The 19,165-nt window shown below is 42.1% G+C and overlaps 1 protein-coding gene across 1 annotated transcript; it reads right to left on the bottom strand.

The window, feature by feature from the left end:
- Positions 1-2: 2 nt before the first annotated feature.
- On the bottom strand, positions 3-18,174 carry pus3 (pseudouridylate synthase 3). Its single transcript, XM_063221084.1, has 6 exons — positions 17,429-18,174; positions 11,239-11,522; positions 10,640-10,823; positions 9,993-10,102; positions 1,419-1,591; positions 3-735 (listed from the first exon to the last, which is right to left on the bottom strand). Exons 1-6 carry the CDS (start codon positions 17,930-17,932, stop codon positions 521-523), a joined length of 1,470 nt encoding a protein of 489 aa, XP_063077154.1. The 5' UTR covers positions 17,933-18,174; the 3' UTR covers positions 3-520.
- Positions 18,175-19,165: the final 991 nt, after the last annotated feature.

Raw genomic sequence — 19,165 nt, 5'->3', positions numbered from 1 at the left:
TGTACATCCTCTACCTTTAACATCTGAAGCACACAGAGCAATGTGTAATTCATGAGCAATTTGGCTTTTCTTCGGGGTGAGTACACAGACTACACAGTAGGTTGTGTCTTAGGTTATGAAATATGTCCTACATGCACAACGTAGTGAGTGAGAGCCGGATATTTCAAAGTCAATAGGCAGTTTGGCCTTTCTTCTGGTGCGTGATACACGTCCAGTGTGTCGTCACCATAGACACGAAGGTTTCATTCTATTCCGTTAAACAGTTTGGAAACATCTCAACTGTCAATTTGCAACCAGGACACAAAGTGACAATGAGAAAGCTCCACTTGACATCACAGCAGCACATGGTATCCAGTGGTAGGGCTGCTGACAGCTTTGATGGGGCCAGTCGCCTGAAAGCCCGCCCCGCAACCTTGTCGGCTTCCCTGACCAGTGGATGTTTTCGATTACCAATTCCAAACAGAACATCTGGTGTTCTCGAAACAAATTCAGTCGAAAATGCTCAATATCCAACGTCTGATCATTGTGGGTCGGCATGTTTCGGCCTCTTGCCGCGGCGAAGTGCCTCCTCTCCGTTCTCGCCCTCCTCTCGCTCCAGCCGGCCCCGCTTGACAAAGTGGTCGATTCGGGACTCCAGGCTCTCGCAGCGCGGCCGCTCCAGCAGGGGGCGGTAGTTCCGCTGCCTGGTGCCCTCCAGCAGCCAGCACTGGAGAGGGATGGGGGCCTCTGTCTCACCTGCAACCAGCGGCAATAGAAATGTGAGTGAAGGTCATTTGGTGGCATTGGCCTATGACTGGTGATGTTGATGATGATGGTCCTATGAGTTGTCTATGGATGCATGTGTAAAGCATCTTTGATTGCACAGAAAAGCGCCATACAAAACAGATGTGTTATTATTTTATGGTTACCACTAGTGCTGATTCACCCACATGGCGCGGCGCGGCGACTGTAAATATCCACGAGTAATAATTATAATTGTTATAATTGAGGATCAAGCACAAGGCATTGACCCTTGCCTACAAAACCATCACAGGAACGGCCCCAGCTTATCTGAAGGACCTACTAACGCCTTATGTTACTGGAAGAGAACTGCGCTCATCCAGCACAAGCCGCCTGGCTCTGCCATCCAGTCGCTCTAGGTACTCCCAGTCAAGATTGTTCTCCGTTGTGGTACCCAAGTGGTGGAACAGTCTCCCAGAGGCAGCAAGACTAAGCACATCTCTTGCAGCCTTCAAGAAACAACTAAAGACATTCCTCTTTCGAGAGAATCTACTAGACTAATGCTTGAACTGGCCTTGCCCCAGGGCAGACTCCTGACATGATGTTTAGTTTAGTTTAGTTTAGTTTGTGTGTGTGTGTGTGTTTGTGTGTGTGTGTACTCGTTATTTACTCTTTATGAGAAGCCAACAGTGCCCCACCTGAGAGCTCCAGGCCCTGGATCATGCCTCGCAGCACCTGGGTCTTGATGACGTTGTTTGTCCACTGCTGGTGCATGGTGTTGAGGGTGAAGCGCACCTCCTCGGGCTCCCTCTGCCAGCTCAGGCCCTCGAAGTGGCAGTCGTGAAGAACCAGAGGGTAATCCAGAGCCATGCTACAGAGGAAACGCACACACACGCACATGCAGGTACACACAGCAGAATCATACTAGTCAGGCGAAGTCTACCATTGCTGTACTAATAATATGATGTAGCAGTTGTGAAGAACCAGAGTGTGGTTCAAAGCCGTGCTACAGAGGAAACACGTAAGGGGCCCCAAGTTTTAATGTTTTGCAATAGGCCTTCTGGTCTGTTATCCACTGTGAAAACCCTGACAGGACGATAGGCCTAATTTACCCAGCCATAGACTCTATGTGCATTTCAATCATTAATTTCAGCACTTTCCTTTGGATATTGCAAGGTGGCCAACTTTATTTTCATTTTTTTTGTTCAGTCAACCTTTGTAAACATGTATGCAAGAAAATAGGACAGAATAGTGCTGAAAATAGTTCATCTTTCATGAATATCACCTTATAGTACAATGTAATAATGCATTAAAACAAGTAATTTTGGAAAATTGTGGCCATATTGAATTCTGGGCAAAAAATGAGGTGGCCCCATGTTTTAATTTCTTCCTGTAGGCCCTCTGGTCAGTAATTCACAGAGAAAAGTTTCGTAGGACGAAAGGCCTAATTTTCCCACCTGATGACCTGCCTAACGCACATGCATCAGAATCACAAATAGCTATTTAGTCATCTAAAAGGTGCCACTGCTGTGGTAATAATCTACAGTGAAGCAATGCAGGGCTTTTTCTGAACGGGGAAATAGGGGCGCTCCACCCTCATACCTCCGCGGGTGCACCCTCATACTTCTTTTTTTTGTAATATGTTTCAAATATATTTATTGTGAAACATTTCTTTCAAGGCACTTTGTTTGACATTTACATGTTTCCTTTTGAAGAAAAAGTCTGACACGTACATAAACAACAAAAAAAGGTATAGCAACAATATCTATAAATCAAATAGGGACAATAAAAACTAATGACAATAACATTAAACGTACTGAAAATAAAAACAAAAACACAATAAGTGACAGTGTCCTGCTGTAAAGAGATTAAGTAACAGCTCCAAGAGCTACAGGACTACAACCCCCCTATCCCCCCACCCCCCGTCCCACCCTCCCCCAGGAGTGCTACGCTGTGGTCATATTAGTCAGTTATTGAATGAAGGTAAGAGACTAATGGCTCCCAAGTTTTTTCAAACTCTCTCAGTTTTTCTTTTAGGATGTATCTAATTCTTTCCAGGTGAAGAGTGTCGGTCAGGTCTGAAAGCCAGTGCTTAAATGAGGGCACCTCTTTGTCCTTCCAATGTAAAAGGATCAGCTTCTTGGCCGTTATGACACCATATGATAGGAGACGCTGTTGTGCTACATTAAGCTTTAAGAGCTCATCAGATATTCCCAGAATGATCAGAACAGGATCTGGGATTATTTTGACTTCCAGAATCCTAGACAGGAAATTAAATATGTCACCCCAATATGTTTGTAATTTATGACATAGGGCATAACTGTGTGATAAGGTAGCCTCCGCACATTCACATTTCTCGCACAATGGCGATATGTCTGGGAATATTTTATGTAACTTGACCTTGGAGTAATGTAGCCTATGTAGAATTTTAAATTGTATCAGACAGTGTCGGGTGTTAATGGAACAGTCATGTATATGTTCAAGGCATTCTTCCCACACATACTGAGGTATTTGGGCTCCAAGCTCCGTTTCCCATTTGTCTTTTAGGGCATCCGTTTTGGGAGAACTCATGCTCAGCAATGTGCCATACAGTTGAGAGATAATGGAGTGTGACCTGGCAAACATTTTAATGGAGATCTCCAAAGCATTGGGTGCTACCGTTTCAAAATCCGGGAGATGTGTTTTGACATAGTTCCTAATCTGGAGGTATCTGAAGAAATGATTCTTTGGTAACTTAAATTTCTCCTGGAGTTGTTGAAAAGAGGCAAAAGTACCCTTAATGTACAAGTCCCCAATGTTTCTTATCCCAGACTCCCTCCACACATTGAACGCTCCATCTAAGGTGGAGGGGGTGAATGTCGGGTTGGCCGCTACTGGCAACAGAGAGGACAGCACACCAAGATTGAAATGTTTTCTCATTTGTTTCCATGTCCTGATCGTATCATGAATTATAGGGTTGTTCTTGTAATATGTTTTGCTGACCTTCACAGGTGCTAGTAAAACTGCTCTTATTGAGTATGGTAAACAGTCTTCACGCTCCATCTCCAACCCATTGAAAGGTGAAGGGGCATCCTCCAACCAGTGTGCGATAGAGCGCAACCCAGCAGCCCAGTAGTAGTGCTTGAAGTCCGGTAGTGCTAGCCCTCCAACAGGTTTATGCTTACATAGGTGTTCCTTTTTAATTCTGTGTGCTTTGTAGTTCCATATAAATGGAAGAACGATGGAGTCTATTTTCTTAAAGAAAGATTTAGTAAGAAATATAGGCAGGTTTTGAAAAAGGTAAAGTATCTGAGGGAGAAAGATCATTTTGATGGCATTGACCCTTCCCAAAAGGGAAATTGGCAGCGTTCTCCAAAACTGAATGTTGTGTTCCAGTTTTCTTAGCAAGGCCGGAAAATTGGCCTTATAAAGGGCATTGTAGTTCTTGGTGATTGTCACTCCTAAATAAGTTAAGCTGTCATGGACCACCCGTAGAGGGAGCTGTTTAAGCCACTCCTGGTCTCCCAGTCGTATTGGTAGCAGCTCACTTTTACCCCAATTAATCCTATACCCAGAAAAGGTTCCAAACATGCTAAACACGTCCAATACTGCAGGAATGGTTACTGATGGTTCTGTGATATATAACAATATGTCATCTGCATACAAAGAGATCTTGTTTTTAGTGCATTCTGTGTTGTGGCCATGAATGCCAGGATGTGCACGAATAGTTTCCGCAAGCGGCTCTATGGCTAGGGCGAAGAGTAGTGGGCTAAGTGGACAGCCCTGTCTAGTACCTCTACCCAGCTGAAATGGGGCAGACAGTGTCCGATTTGTAAGTATTTTAGCACAAGGATTATTATACAGTAGCTTGATCCAGGACAGAAAGGCATGGCCACATCCAAACTTTTTCCAGGACAGCAAAGAGATAGGGAAATTCCACCTGGTCAAAGGCCTTTTCAGCATCTAGGCTAAGGATGACAAGGTCTTGTGTGGGTGGTCTGTTACAGTGCATGACATTGAGGACACGTCTTAGGTTGTAAAAGGAGTTTCTATTTGGAATAAACCCTGTTTGGTCTGGATGCACTAATTTGCCCATAAAGGCATTAAGCCTCTTGGCTAGCGTCTTAGCTAGAATTTTTTGGTCAGTGTTTAATAAGGAAATTGGCCTATATGAGCCCACTTCCTCTGGGTCCTTTCCTTTTTTTAATAGCAAAGTGATGGTAGCTTCAGTTAGAGTTTGGGGTAGCACACCATCCTCATATGATCGTGTGTATAAAGCACGCAGGTATGGAACCAACAATAGTCCAAATTTTTTGTAAATCTCATTACTAAGCCCATCAGGGCCTGGGCTTTTACCATTGTTTAGTGATTTAATAGTTGCTAATAGCTCCTCACAGCTAATGTCTGCATTTAAGATCTCACGCTCTGTTTCGCTTAAGGATGGGAGGTTACATTTATCCAGAAATGACTGTGCCACGTCCAGAGATGTATTATGTTCAGATGTGTATAGATTTTTGTAGAATTGTGTGAATCTGTCATTAATGTCTTTATGTGAAGTCAGGGCAGTTCCCGTTCCTGAGTTGATTTTATGAATTGCTCTGTCATTTTCAATTTTACGCAATTGTCTTGCAAGTAATTTATGCGGTTTATCACCAAATTCAAAATGTTTTTGTTTTGCAAAAACAAAGGCTCTGCTAATCTTATCAGACAGTATTTTATTCAGCTCGTATTTGAGCGCAGAGATCTTCGTGTGTTTTTCCAGAGAGGGTTGTTGAGCATTTTCCCTGTCCAACTGATTAATTTGTTTTTCTAATTCTATTTGGTGTTCCTTATTACTCTTCTTGAGGGATGCTTGGAAAGAGATAACACAGCCTCTGAAATATGCCTTAAAGGTTTCCCACAATAATGTGGGTGAAACGTCATCTTTATCATTCGTTTCAAAAAAGAGTTTTATGTGCGTTTCTAGGTATTCACAGAACTTGGTGTTTGTAAGTAGTTCAGGGTTGAATCTCCAAGTTTTTTGGGTGGGTAAATGCCCAGGGAGTTTAATTGAAAATGACACCGGACTATGGTCAGAAATAATAATGTTGTGGTATTTGGCATTATAACAATAGGGCAGCAATTTGCCATCAACTAGGAAGAAGTCTATTCTTGAGTAGACATTGTGTACTCTGGAATGAAAGGAATATTCCCTACCTGAAGAGTTAGAGAGCCGCCAAACATCAGCAAGATTCATATTCTTTGTGTATGACCTAAGGAGATCGCATGCCTTTGATGGTTCTATTCTAATGGTTGAGGATCTATCCAAGTATGTGTCCCAAACAAAATTAAAATCTCCACCAAGAACTAGGTTAGTGTTGGAAATGTCTGGGATTAAATTTAGGACTTTTCTAAAAAAATCTGGGTCATCATGGTTTGGACCGTATACATTCAGTAAGGTCATTGGGGTGGAATGAATTTCCCCCACAACAATTACATACCTCCCATCCTTGTCAGCAATAGTGGACAGTTGTTTAAAAGGAACCCCCCGCCGGATATGAATAGCTGCACCTCTAGCTTTAAGGGAAAAATTAGAATGGTAAATTTGCTGTAGCCATCTGCATCTAAGTCTTCCATGTGAGTCGTTCTTTAGGTGCGTTTCTTGTAGAAAGATAATATCTGCTTGTAATGACTTAAGATGAGCAAGCACTTTACCTCTCTTAACTGGTTCATTAATACCATTCACATTCCAAGAGCAGAAATTTAAGTTGCCACAGATATTTCCAAGCTGTGACCCAGCATGCATTATGTGGGCAGGATGAAGACATACCTTAGTCCGTTCCTTTTCCTAGTTTGGTAGTACATATGACCATAAACTAAATAGCTCTCCTTCCCACCCTCCCCCCTCAGAAACATATAGACACATAGAAAATAATAACACTAATAATAATAAAATAATATAGATATTGTCAGCCTAACAGTTAGTGCAAGATAAGAACCTCCCAAAAAAGAGTCTACTCTCTTAAGTGAACAACTAACAGTAATTAACTCTTCATTCTAATAGCTCTGCAGTTATATTATTCCTAACCAAACAACGTTTAAATCAAATTAAATGTTGTGGATCATCTTAAGGATACAAAGAACAATAGGCATGTGCAATCTTCAAGAATAGAAATGACCTTCTGAAACTCACTCGTTTTCTCCCTCTCTCTCTCTCCCTTTTCTTTTGTAAAAAAAATAAAAAAAAATAAATAAAATAAAAAGGAATGTCACTGAGGGTAAGAGAGTAGCAAGGATACAAATGCCAATATATGCATGTGTAATCTTAAAAAAAATAGAAATGACCTTCTGAAACTTAAACTTGTTTTCTCTCTCTTCCCTTTGTTTGTAAACAAAAAATAAAATAAAAATAAACAAGAAATTGTCACTGGAGGTAAGAGAGTAGTGGTGAGGTTACCCAATAACCTTGGTATTTAAGTGGGCTGTATGGATTGGAATGAATAGCGATCATAGCAGTGCAAATGGTCTCACGCGTCTTCCGCCCCGTCGGCACTTTTACTCAGGCGTTGTACGAGCGCGGCCGACCAGGCTTTCAGCAAACAACCGCGCCTTCACCGCATCTGTAAATGTGGTCTCCTTGCCGTTGTAAGTAACTCTCAGCTTGGCTGGGTATAGAAGGCCGAACCTCACTCCCGGTTTGTCATGCAGTAGGTTTCTAGCTGGGGTGAAAGCCGCACGACGTTTGACAACAGCAGGGGGAAAGTCTCTGAAGATTTGAATTGGCCCGTCGTGATATGTGAGGGTTTGAAACTGCTTTACTTTGTTCACAATTTCGTCGAAGGCATCACAGTAGTGCACCCTGACGATCAAGTGCCGCGGTGGTTCTTCATCATCCGGGCGCTCTCGCAGAGCCCTATGAGCTCGGTCGATCCGTGGTCTTTCATCCAACTTTAAGACATCTGTCAACAACTGTGAAACAAAGTCTCTCGTTTTTTGCCCATTTTCCAATCCCTCTTTAACACCGGCAATTCTCAAGTTCTGTCGCTTCGACCGCCCCTCAAGGTCCAGGCACTTTTCTGACAATTTGTCGACTTGACTTTGTAGTGCCTTAACTTTAGCCTCGAGATCCGCAACGACATCGGAGTTAGCATTAGCCGACTCAACTAAACTTTTCAGAGTATCGTTTTGGCCGTCAAGACGAGCATGTACAGCAATAAATGCATTGTCACTGTCCGTCTTCACCGCGGCAATTTCACCTCTCAAGTCTGTACTCACGTCAGCAATCTTCTCGTCAAGCTTGGAGCAAATGTCCGATTTGGCTTGTGCTAATTCCTCCTGCAAAGCGGCTATGGCGGCTAGCACGGCCTGTTGATCCGCACCTCGAGTGCTTGTGTCGGGGTCGCCTTTCCCACTCCGGCTCGGTGCCAGTGGCGGCTGGTAGTCTGTCAAACAGGGGAGGCTGTTCAATTACAATATGTCCAGAACGCAAAAAAAGGGGGGGAGGGGGGGGGGGGGGGGACGGGGGGCTAGAGGGGGTCAATTTTGACACACATCTTACATTGGTCCTGAGCCACATATGGCCTCACACACTAAAGGACTCTTGTTGAAACAAATTTGTTAATCATTAATCATTATCCCCCTTGTAGCCTATTCATGGGGAAATGTTTTTTGTTTTTTTAATTATTATTATTATTATTATTATTATCATTAGGCCTACCTCCGCCACATAATGATGTGATTGAGTTTGCCTTCGTTGTCTTTGTTCATTACTGGGTGCACGGCTTAATTTACCACTAGAGGTCGCAAAATCTTTAATTATTTACCAGACATTGCCAACACAGTAGGAAACAAGGACTCGCCACTCACGGGACTTGGCAGTTAACCAGTTGATAAGACACCACGAAAGCTCAAAAGAAACGGTTGTTCTTCCCTACCTTTTTCACCAAGTCAATATTAGGCAGTGCTCTGCTCTGCTCCTTGATATTCATTTTCTCCTCATAAGGACGACTGGAATTCGCCAGAATTCGCCAGAATTTAATCCACAATGCTTGGCATTTTGCATAGCTCTCTCTTTCTTGCAAGCTAGCCCTAACGAAAAGTAGGCAACTTCAACTTTTGAATTGGGAGATTAAAAAGGATAAGGACATGCCACTATTAAGACTTTATTCGCAACGCTAGTGTCACTAGGTTTACAAGAATATGTACACAAAACTGGAGTACACCGCAATGAATAGCTTCCCCACTGGTTACCACGATGAAACTTCTCAGTCAAATTAATAACATATCCGCATTTCGAAATGAAATCAACCACTGTAGCCTACTGACACGGGGTTCACCCAATCACAAGTCGGAGCTCCAGTCTCCGGTCCCTCCCCCCTCCTCTCTCTTCTCCATTCACTCCCAGTGAGGCTCAGTCTCAAAATCAAAAAAATTTCACGGCAATAGCCAATGACCGTTTAGCATTTTGCCATTGAAAAATCATACAATCCCACATGCCATTGAAGTCCATTGAGACTCGACTCGCTTGCGTTGTCATGAGCGGAAAAAAACTCGTGCGAGCCTCGGGATCTTATAACAGATTGGTTTCATCTCTAAGTTGAGCACATGCATTTTCTATGGAGCTGGGTCTGAAATAGCAATGTTGTTAAGTTGTGTAAAGCATTAGTTTACATACTATTCTCCGTGATTTTGGACAGGAGGCGGCGCCTCCCTTGTACTCAATGAGGAATCGCCTCTGCTCAGCTGGGCCTCCATCCTCAGTCGATTCGGTCCTGGTAGCCGGTTTTGATTTGCCCATTTCGGGTATCCTTTCGCCACTTTCAATGTCACAAATCCACAGGCAGCTAAATAAATAATTTAGCTATTGTGTGTTTGGTTTTAAATGAAATTTTAAGTTAAATTCTGCAGGAGCTACAGCCAGCGCGTCTTAACTCCTCATCGCTCAGCCCCAAAATCCGGGTCAGTAGAATTCCTTTTTTTTGTAATATATAAATTACTTTTTTGAGCGCCCCTAGTAAATTCCCCCCTTCACCCCCCGCAACCTGCCATGATGCTCCCTCATGCCAAAAATTCCTAGAAAAAGCCCTGCAATGTATATGTAATTAAGTGATTTGTTACACGATTTATTAACCTTTATTTTGCAGAACCAGATACAATTATTCCCAAATATTATAGTATTTATCTACAACATGATATGCTCAAAGACGTCTCATCAATTTTAATTCTAAAGCGGTAATGGGGTTATTTGCCTGTTATCCCATCTATGTATCTGACTGTAGGCCAGGCATGTGGCATATGGTTGTGAGATGTGTCACCTGTACTGGGGCTTCCTGGGGTTCTTCTCCACATCCAGCAGCTGGTTGATGATGACAGGACTTTCCAGCTTCTGGCCAATCAGAAGCAGCACAGCCATCATGCAGCGCACCTGTGGGTGACACCATTCGCATGTGATTGGTGGAACGCAGTGGGGGGGCTGGCAGTTGTCAAAGCCGCCTGCAGCATCATATCCATCATATTACAGCCTGGCTAATGATATTATGATGTAACGGGTCAAAAAGTCAAGCGTGTAAAATCTGAGCAATACTACTTCCTACCACAAGGAGGCAGTTTATCACCACCATGTCTTGTGAACACACAGTAACAACAAGGCACCTACAGTTTGGTTACAGGTTCAACTAGTATCTCCCGTCCTTTCCTGTTGCTCGTGGCTTTGTGATCCGAGGCAAGGCGTGAGTGATGATCAAAGTTGTATTCAACATCTCACAAAAACACAATTAAAAAAGGTCAATATCTCATTCGCAATTGGGATATTGAATTGGGAAAAACTCCCCAATAGTTGTTCAGCCTTGGTTGACAGCGGGGAGGGACATGGAGGCAGTAGCGACACGAAGGCAAGAGCCCAAAAGCCACAAAAAAAAAGGACGGGAGGAAGTAGTTTGATTTGAACCGTTTTGAGACTCACCTGGTGGTAGAGAAAGGCGAGCCCTTTCACCTCAAACACACAGAGGTCGTAGGGGTCGACGGGGTCCGCTGGGTGGGGCTGGAGGAGGGAGACGGAGGCTGAGAGGATGGTCCTATTGAACTGCAGTACTCCATTACCAACGTCCATCTTGCACAGGTTTCTGAAGTCGTAGGTGCCCTCGTACCTACAATGTGCATAAATAATTTTAAGTATTTTAAATGTTAAATTGTAAGTTTATGTCATTGCCACCGTATGCCATTTCCTGCTTCAAATGCATCGAATCAAAGGAGTCTGATGTCACATGAAAAAGGCTAATCATTGGGGGGCGCTGTGGCGCAGCACGCTTATGCCAAGCCCCCCCACATTTGGGCTTACACCACGGGGACCCCGGTTTGAGTCCAGCCGGGGTCATTTCCAATCCCTGCCCCATCTCTCTCTCTCCGAGTCATTTCCTGTCTACTCTCACACCGTCCTACAATAAAGCCCCAAAAATTATTAAAAAGAAAAAGGCTTATCAGGCTGCACATCATTAGCCATTTACAGATGCTATACATGTTAGTGCATCGTCAGCGCAACTATATCCTGTGCTGCGTGCGTACCGTTTGGCAGCCTCGGCCATCAGAGCCACGTCCAGGGACCCGCGGGGGAAGTAGTAGCGGTAGGTTCTGGACCGGCAGTCGAAGCGGGCGCTGAAGCCTGTCTCCACCGGTGCCCAGTCCAGGACCCGGATGTCCTGGGGCAGAACCCGGTTCAGCATCTTGGTGTATGGCATCTCCTCCTTCCTCTTCTTCTTCTCCTCCTCACAGCCGACACTGTCAGTGGAGGGAGCGATCACTCCCAGGCCACCCCCAAACTGGTTTGAACGCAGGTCTATGGAAACCACCTGAAATAATGGGACGGTTATCAAAGATATGGGAATTGTCAGAGGTGGATACACCCAAATGCAAAAAGTGAAAAATCCCTGCCACATTTTTGCTCAATAGAACGAGCAACCACTCCCAAATCGCCCCAGAGCTAGTTTAAGCGCAGGTCCATGGACACCTAGCCTGCTTCTCATCAGACCTGTGGGTTTGTAGCTCGCGGAGCCCCCTGGCGGAGCTGTGCGGAACTACACTACACAGAGGTCTGGATTGCTGAGAATCTCTCCGACAAGAAATTTGCCAAAGCATGTATTGATTCAATAACAATGGCAGCTCGCATTGAGCAGTCACAGGACAGACTATATTGATTTCTTTGGAGATGAACAGGGATATTTTTTGAAGAAATTGGTTGGTGGCAAGGATGAACAAAAGGTAGATAAGGTCATGCCTTCTGCATGCAAATCCAACATGCGCTCTCCCAGACCTAGTAGTGATGCTTGTGAAGCTGCACTGAACTACACAGGTCTGGTGAGAGCCAGGTTAATGGACACCACCTACAGTCATGGGACAGAAAAGATTCCTTCCTTGTCCCGTAAAGGCAATTTGCTTTCACCAACCATCAAACCTGACGCAGCCCCAACATGTAGGTACAGTGAAGACATCAAGACAACACCAACATTGTACAATTGCGAGCGAGGCATCATTTTCTTCTCATAAAAGCTGTAACTGACATAATTTTTATTCAATAATTTCAATTTGGAGGAAATGTTTACAAGTATTTTATAGTTAGAAAATGGATCACACTCAGTTTTTTCTTCTTTCTTGTTCTTTTCTTTTAATGTAAACATTGCAGGGACTAATTCTAACAGATACAAGTATTTTATAGAATGAAACAACAATGTTCATTTTACTCAAACACATGCCTATGAAACAAATAGTAAAATGTAATTCAGACCGGGCAGTTTGAGAGTGTGAGAGGAAATGATTGGTGATAAATAAGGGGGAGGATGGGGAAATGAGCTGGGGGCGAAATCGAACCTGGGTCACCGGGGTAACAACATGGTGCCTCAGCTGTTTGAGCTACGGCCAAGGCCAAAGTGCAGACTCTTTGCACCACAGAGGGCCTGTGTCCCTTCACTACTGAAGTCTGTACGTGTGCTGATATTCAAATCATTTTACACAATCATAAAGGTAATGATTTTACAACATAACTGCATACAAGTCAAGTGAAATACTTGACAAGCTCCAGTACTTTGTCTTTCAAAGCACCAGTAATTTGTCAGAACAGTAGGAGCTCGAAACCGTTTGTCCTCGCTTACAATGATGTTGCCATTAATTATAAACCTGCCCGATCAAGGCATCATCAACTCCTTGACAGGGTGAACTTCAGCATTTACTTTGTGGCCCTGCACCACTGGGAATATTTTGGGATACAGAGAGAGAACATCACCCCAAGAAGGACACATCACTACACAGTAAGTAACTAGTAAGTAATTGTGGTGTATATATAGTAATAGTATTTATAATCAATTGTGTAATGCCATTTCAATTCAAATGTTTTCAGAATGTTTGTGAAAAAATATGCACAGTACAGATATGATTTTTATATATATTTAAGCAATATATGACCCGAGTTGGAGGGATGATGTGCACTGACATAGGCACGAATATACATATGTGGGTGGGAGACGTGACGCCTTACTTTTTCGTAACATTGGTTAAAAACCTGCAAAACTGTTATTTTCCTTTAAAAAACAAATGTCAATGAAAGAAGATGTGGTACATTATGTTTCATATTAGTCTTAGATGAGAAGAAACATTTTTGTTAAGATTTATGTAAAGGTTTATATGTCAAATTTCCTGTGGTGTGACTGTAACATTAATGAAACAATATATAATAATATATATATAAATTAACCAACAACATTCTGAATAATGTATGAAGCATTTGGCATGATTGCATAAATCTTAACTTTAGATTAACATATGTGAATGTAGAAAAAACTCAAGACAGTAATATTAACTACAAGTTCAATTTCGTAACACAAATTGCGTCCTGTGGGGTGACATGTATGTCAATGTTTGTGAATGGGCAGCTGCAAGGCCAACTACAAGGGTCTTAAAGACTGGCTCCTTACCAGTCAGTACCTCAGTTATTGGAGAGTGCTGTGGAAGTTTAAGGTGACTCTTAACCTCTTAATATGTCTTCATATTGCAATCTTTCTGTCACGCAATGCTTAGGTTCATTTTATGGTGTCCTGTGGTGTGACTGCTCTTATAGGAGGAAAACAAAGTTTTTTTGATAATGAAAACACATATTAAGATTAAACACAATATCATTATCAAGTTAGCTTGAGCTCAGATGTCAGTCATGTATACAAAAGGATTAAAATGGCCATAATGCAGTGAATTCCCTGTGGTGTGACTCCATTTTCCTGCGGTGTGACATGCCTATGCTATGTGTTGATGCAGGACACATTTTCCCAAAAATGGCAAAAATAAGGTGAAATTCCACAGACCACTAAGTGCTTTATTTTTTTCTATTTTTTTCCAATTTTTATCCATCATTTTTTTCAGGAATTTGACAAACTTTTTTTTTTTTTTGCGTTACGCCCTTAAACGTCAACCACCCATATATAAGGGTCATTTCACGTGAAATCAGACACTTTGGGACCCGACCGACCCGGATTTCAATCATACTTTTTAGTAGCAAGGTAGCACCCCAGAACTGCATTGGTTTGAATCTGACACTAATATTAAGGGAGAAACAGACTAGGAAAGGTTCACATGTGAGGGTAGGACACTATACATTCAGCCTTGAATATATCAGTCAGTGTTAGTCACAAAAAGATGCCTGTGGTGTTGTTTGAAAGCTCTTTTCTGGCTCTACATATTACACAATCAGCTTGGAATACAACAACTCTCAGAATATGAATTATGATAAATTGAAAAATTAAAAATTGAATATCTAAAAAAGCTATATTTTAAAATGGCCAGTTCCTTGTCCAAACGTAGCCGGCAATGTCATGAGCAACACCTCAAATGCTGGTGTTTGGTTCATTATTCATTTCAGAGAGAATTTGACTCACAAATATGGCATCATACAGACCACTTACTAATAATATGGTAATACCATAGTAGCATCACATGACAAAACAAAAACAAAACAAAAATGGTCAGTGTCCATGGTCCCAGGTTTCAGAAACTAAGGCAGATGTCCATTTATACACACCAAATGATGATATGTGAATGTTTGAACATTCCTTCTCTGTGTACCTGTGCCATCCTCCATTTACCGTACTTTAAAGAGATAATCAATGGCTACACTCTCATTTTGTACTCTACCAGTGCATTTGAAGCAACAGTTGTGTCTTTTGTAGATAATGTATAAGTACGTCCCGTTGCAGTTACAGGTTCCACTACCAGTAGCACATCCTGATGATCCATGACAAGTCTATCTGGTCTGAAGGGAAAAGTGAAGGATGGAGATGGTCCACGAGGATGCAGGAAGTTCAGTTTCACCTCTCCAGTGCTCGGCATACATTCCTCATACATTCCATACTAGCCACCAGTTGCCATCATATACAGCTACAACATACCCTTTGATGCTTGAAAATGTAACACATTCCTTTACTGAGCTCACTCTTTCAACTCTGCCTTCTCTGAATGCTGAAAATGGCCTGACTTCCACTGTGTCCATCGATAAAAGGGCAGAAGCTGTGTAGTGTACTCAAAAACTACACAGCTTCTGCCCATTGTCAATGGACACAGTGGAAGTTAGGCCATTTTCAGCATTCAGAGAAGGCAGAGTTGAAAGAGTGAGCTCAGTAAAGGAATGTGTTACATTTTCAAGCATCAAAGGGTATGTTGTAGCTGTATATGATGGCAACTGGTGGCTAGCATGTGTTGAGGAATGTATGCCGAGCACTGGAGAGGTGAAACTGAACTTCCTGCATCCTCATGGACCATCTCCATCCTTCACTTTTCCCTTCAGACCAGATAAACCTCATGGATCATCAGGATGTGCTTCTGGTAGTGGAACCTGTAACTGCAACGGGACGTACTTATACATTATCTACAAAAGACACAGCTGCTGCTTCAAATGTACTGGTAGAGTACAAAATGAGAGTGTAGCCATTGATTATCTCTTTAAAGTACGATAAATGGAGGATGGCACAGGTACACAGAGAAGGAATGTTCAAACATTCACATATCATCATTTGGTGTGTATAAATGGACATCTGCCTTAGTTTCTGAAACCTGGGACCATGGACACTGACCATTTTTGTTTTGTTTTTGTTTTGTCATGTGATGCTATGGTATTACCATATTATTAGTAAGTGGTCTGTATGATGCCATATTTGTGAGTCAAATTCTCTCTGAAATGAATAAAGAACCGAACACCAGCATTTGAGGTGTTGCTCATGACATTGCCGGCTACGTTTGGACAAGGAACTGGCCATTTTAAAATATAGGTTTTTTAGATATTCAATTTTTAATTTTTCAATTTATCATAAATCATATTCTGAGAGTTGTTGTATTCCAAGCATATTATGTAATATGTAGAGCTAGAAAAGAGCTTTCAAACAACACCACAGGCATCTTTTTGTGACTAACACTGACTGATATATTCAAGGCTGAATGTAAAGTGTCCTACCCTCACATGTGAACCTTTCCTAGTCTGTTTCTCCCTTAATATTAGTGTCAGATTCAAACCAATGCAGTTCTGGGGTGCTACCTTGCTACTAAAAAGGCACACCAAGTATGATTGAAATCCGGGTCGGTCGGGTCCCAAAGTGTCTGATTTCACGTGAAATGACCCATAAATAAATATTTTTAGGGACTTTTATGCCTTTATTTGATAGGACAGTCTGAGATGGTGACAGGAAGCGAGTGGGACAGAGAGGGAAATGACCCCGGCCGGACCAGGCATTCATCTTCTTTGCAATTAAAATGCCTTTATTTTGTTGGGCATAGCATGATTAAAATACTTTGACGCATTTCGGCATGAAGCCTTCGTCAGGAAGTGATGAAGTGACCTGACGAAGGCTTCAAAGTGACAAAGGCGTCGAAGTAATTTAATCATGCTATGCCCAACAAAATAAAGGCATTTTAAATACAATGAAGATGAGTGCCTTGGTATTTCAAAAACTTTTTTGAAATCAACCAAGCCTGTCACCAAAGAGCACCATCTTAAAAAAAACTAGACAGTTCCAGGAAGCACTCCAACTGGACTTCATGCTGGAACTAAATGTTTTATAATTAATTCAAGCGTTTTTAAGTTGGCCACACGTGTTAAATGTCACCACCAGGGTATAACTTGAAAAATGTGTGGTTACCAGAGGACATTACTTGGTAAACGGCTTTGAATATGACTACATCTCATGACAGACTTATCTTTATGGTTAGGTGGTTTATTCTTTACTTCTGATCAGAGACTATATTGGTACAAGGTCAGTAGTATTGTAGACCCAACAGTCTTCTCAGTTTTTGGCGTTGTTGTTGTTGTTGTTGTTGTTGTGGTTGTGGTTGTTGTTGTGGTTGTTGTTGTTGTTGAAGGAGAGCACAACAGTCTTCAGCACTTCTTCACTCATTTGAAGGATAGTCTTAGCTAATACACATTGGATCCCTCAGAGCACAATTCACACACAAATGAAGTGACCAGCCACTAATCCCACAGCTTCTTAAGAGCCAATTATGTTGATTACTTCTTAATACTTATGTTGATTAAAATGCCATTACATTTTAGAGTTTACAAACTATGATTTCTTCATACAAGGCTCTTTAAAACCCATGAACAAAATCTGGTCAATCCATCTGTGAACAATAATGTGTAGTTCTATGCAAAATCTATCGTTTTGTTTCAACCAAAGGCAAAAGTTACAAGTTCATAGCAGACCCATCCATGTTAAAAGGTAGTCCAACCAACCTGTGAGAAAGCGCTGACTCCTTTATCGGTCCGGCCACAGCGGTGATAGTTGGAGCTCTGGCGGTCTTGGATGAGTTTGGTCTTCAGGAAGGCTTCAAATAGCCTTGCCTCTACGGTGTTGTCTGTGTTGTCCTGAACCGCATACCCCTGATAATCCCAACCCAAATAAGCAAGCTTCAAAGCGACGTGTCGGCGAGGATAAGCACTGAAGTCAAGGGGACGATCCTGTCCGCGTTTCTTGCCTTTTTTCGTACCATTTCCACCATTCGCCCCTCGGTCAGCTGTGGCGTTGAGTTCACCTCCATTCAACTCAACTCTGACTGCTGCATCAGTGGCGTCTCTTTTCATCAACTCAGATTTCAATCGCTCTACCTCGCTCTCCAGCTCTTTGACTCTAACCTCTAAGTCCTGTGACATTATGCTGGCACGACAAGCGACAAATGTTGAAAATGTTTTGGTCCTGGTATTGATGCCTTGGAGAAAAGTCCTCAACTGCAATGACATCAGACTAGCTAGCTTTGCAGCTAGAGCTACAACGCACACGCACTATTTACACGTTCTATGTGGTAACAAACGGCAACTACACGACTAACACATTTCTGACACTACAGTGTGCTAACTCGCTGTTTTAAATAATTTAATTTAATCTCTAGCAAATGGTAAACAACTACCAAAACTACCTAGGATGACTTCCACGCTGGTCGAAGAAGGAAAGATTCTTCTTCGTTACAATCTAATGGATTCGAAGTCAAATGAGCTCTCTGGTGCCCCCAACTGTATAGACGGACAACGTGCAGCTACTAACTAACTTCAATGATCCATGCCCACCAAATACCTAATGGGCACATTAGATCAGCCTACAACAAATATAGTGTTGGCTGTCTGCGGAACGCTTAAAGATACCGCAAGTATTATAACAGTATAACATATCAGAACACATGTAGGAAGTGAATTGTGCATTACCCATGTGGAGCACTGCATCCTACACATGGGCTGGTCTGTGGTGGGCATGGAGCTTATAATAGTATGTGTACATGGTGTCCTAATCATTGTAAAATATATTATTGTAAATTCCATTTAAAGTGTGAGAATTTAGTAATTTGAGCCCAAACCAAGGCCTTTTTCTTCTGCTTTGTCCATATTCTTAAACTGACTTCTGTCTATGGCTCTGAGTGACACAAAACCTAATAGATTAGGCTACTAATGTGTAGGCCTATATAGTAAGGACGTTGTCCCCAGCCTCCATAGCTCTATTTTAAAAAGTACAGAAAATAAGAAGTGCCAAAAAAACATAATTAAAAAGTAACAATTATTTATGACAAAGAAGTTGGACAATGTGCCTAGACAGGGGGGGACACTGTGGGACACCTTAAGGTTTTAAGGGGTGTAGCTTTGCTCCAAGTTGGTAAAAAGTAACAAAACTATAACCAAATCAAAGCCCTATCATCCTGTTATCATAATATCATGATTTAGTTTATAGTAATACTCCTTGGAGGGGCTACAATCAAAGAAGAAGGACCCTGGGTGAAGCCCCTCAAATGGCAAATCACAAAGCAATCAATTCTCTATTCAATTCTTTATTTATATCAGACACATAAGCATGGTCCATATCAAGGTAAACAACAGTATAATAGCATTTGGCCAAATCTGTATTTAGGGTATAAATCAATTCCAATCAAAGCAACATTGACAATTTTTTGATAACTATGTTGGGTAGGTATATTTTCATCAGAAAAG

Source organism: Engraulis encrasicolus, chromosome 17 (assembly GCF_034702125.1).
Source record: "Engraulis encrasicolus isolate BLACKSEA-1 chromosome 17, IST_EnEncr_1.0, whole genome shotgun sequence".
In the NCBI taxonomy this organism is placed as follows: Eukaryota; Metazoa; Chordata; class Actinopteri; order Clupeiformes; family Engraulidae; genus Engraulis; species Engraulis encrasicolus.
Note: the sequence above shows the minus strand (reverse complement) of the source record. Positions and strands in the feature narration are given on the sequence as shown.

What these genes read in the sequence shown, in the direction of transcription:
- pus3 (XM_063221084.1), bottom strand. Translation starts at nt 17,932, where the DNA reads ATGTCATTGCAGTTGAGGACTTTTCTCCAAGGCATCAATACCAGGACC. An exon ending in GAGTCAGCGCTTTCTCACAG is followed by an intron (nt 11,523 to 17,428) that starts GTTGGTTGGACT and finishes CCATTATTTCAG; the next exon opens with GTGGTTTCCATAGACCTGCG. An exon ending in CCAGGGCCTGGAGCTCTCAG is followed by an intron (nt 736 to 1,418) that starts GTGGGGCACTGT and finishes CGCTGGTTGCAG; the next exon opens with GTGAGACAGAGGCCCCCATC.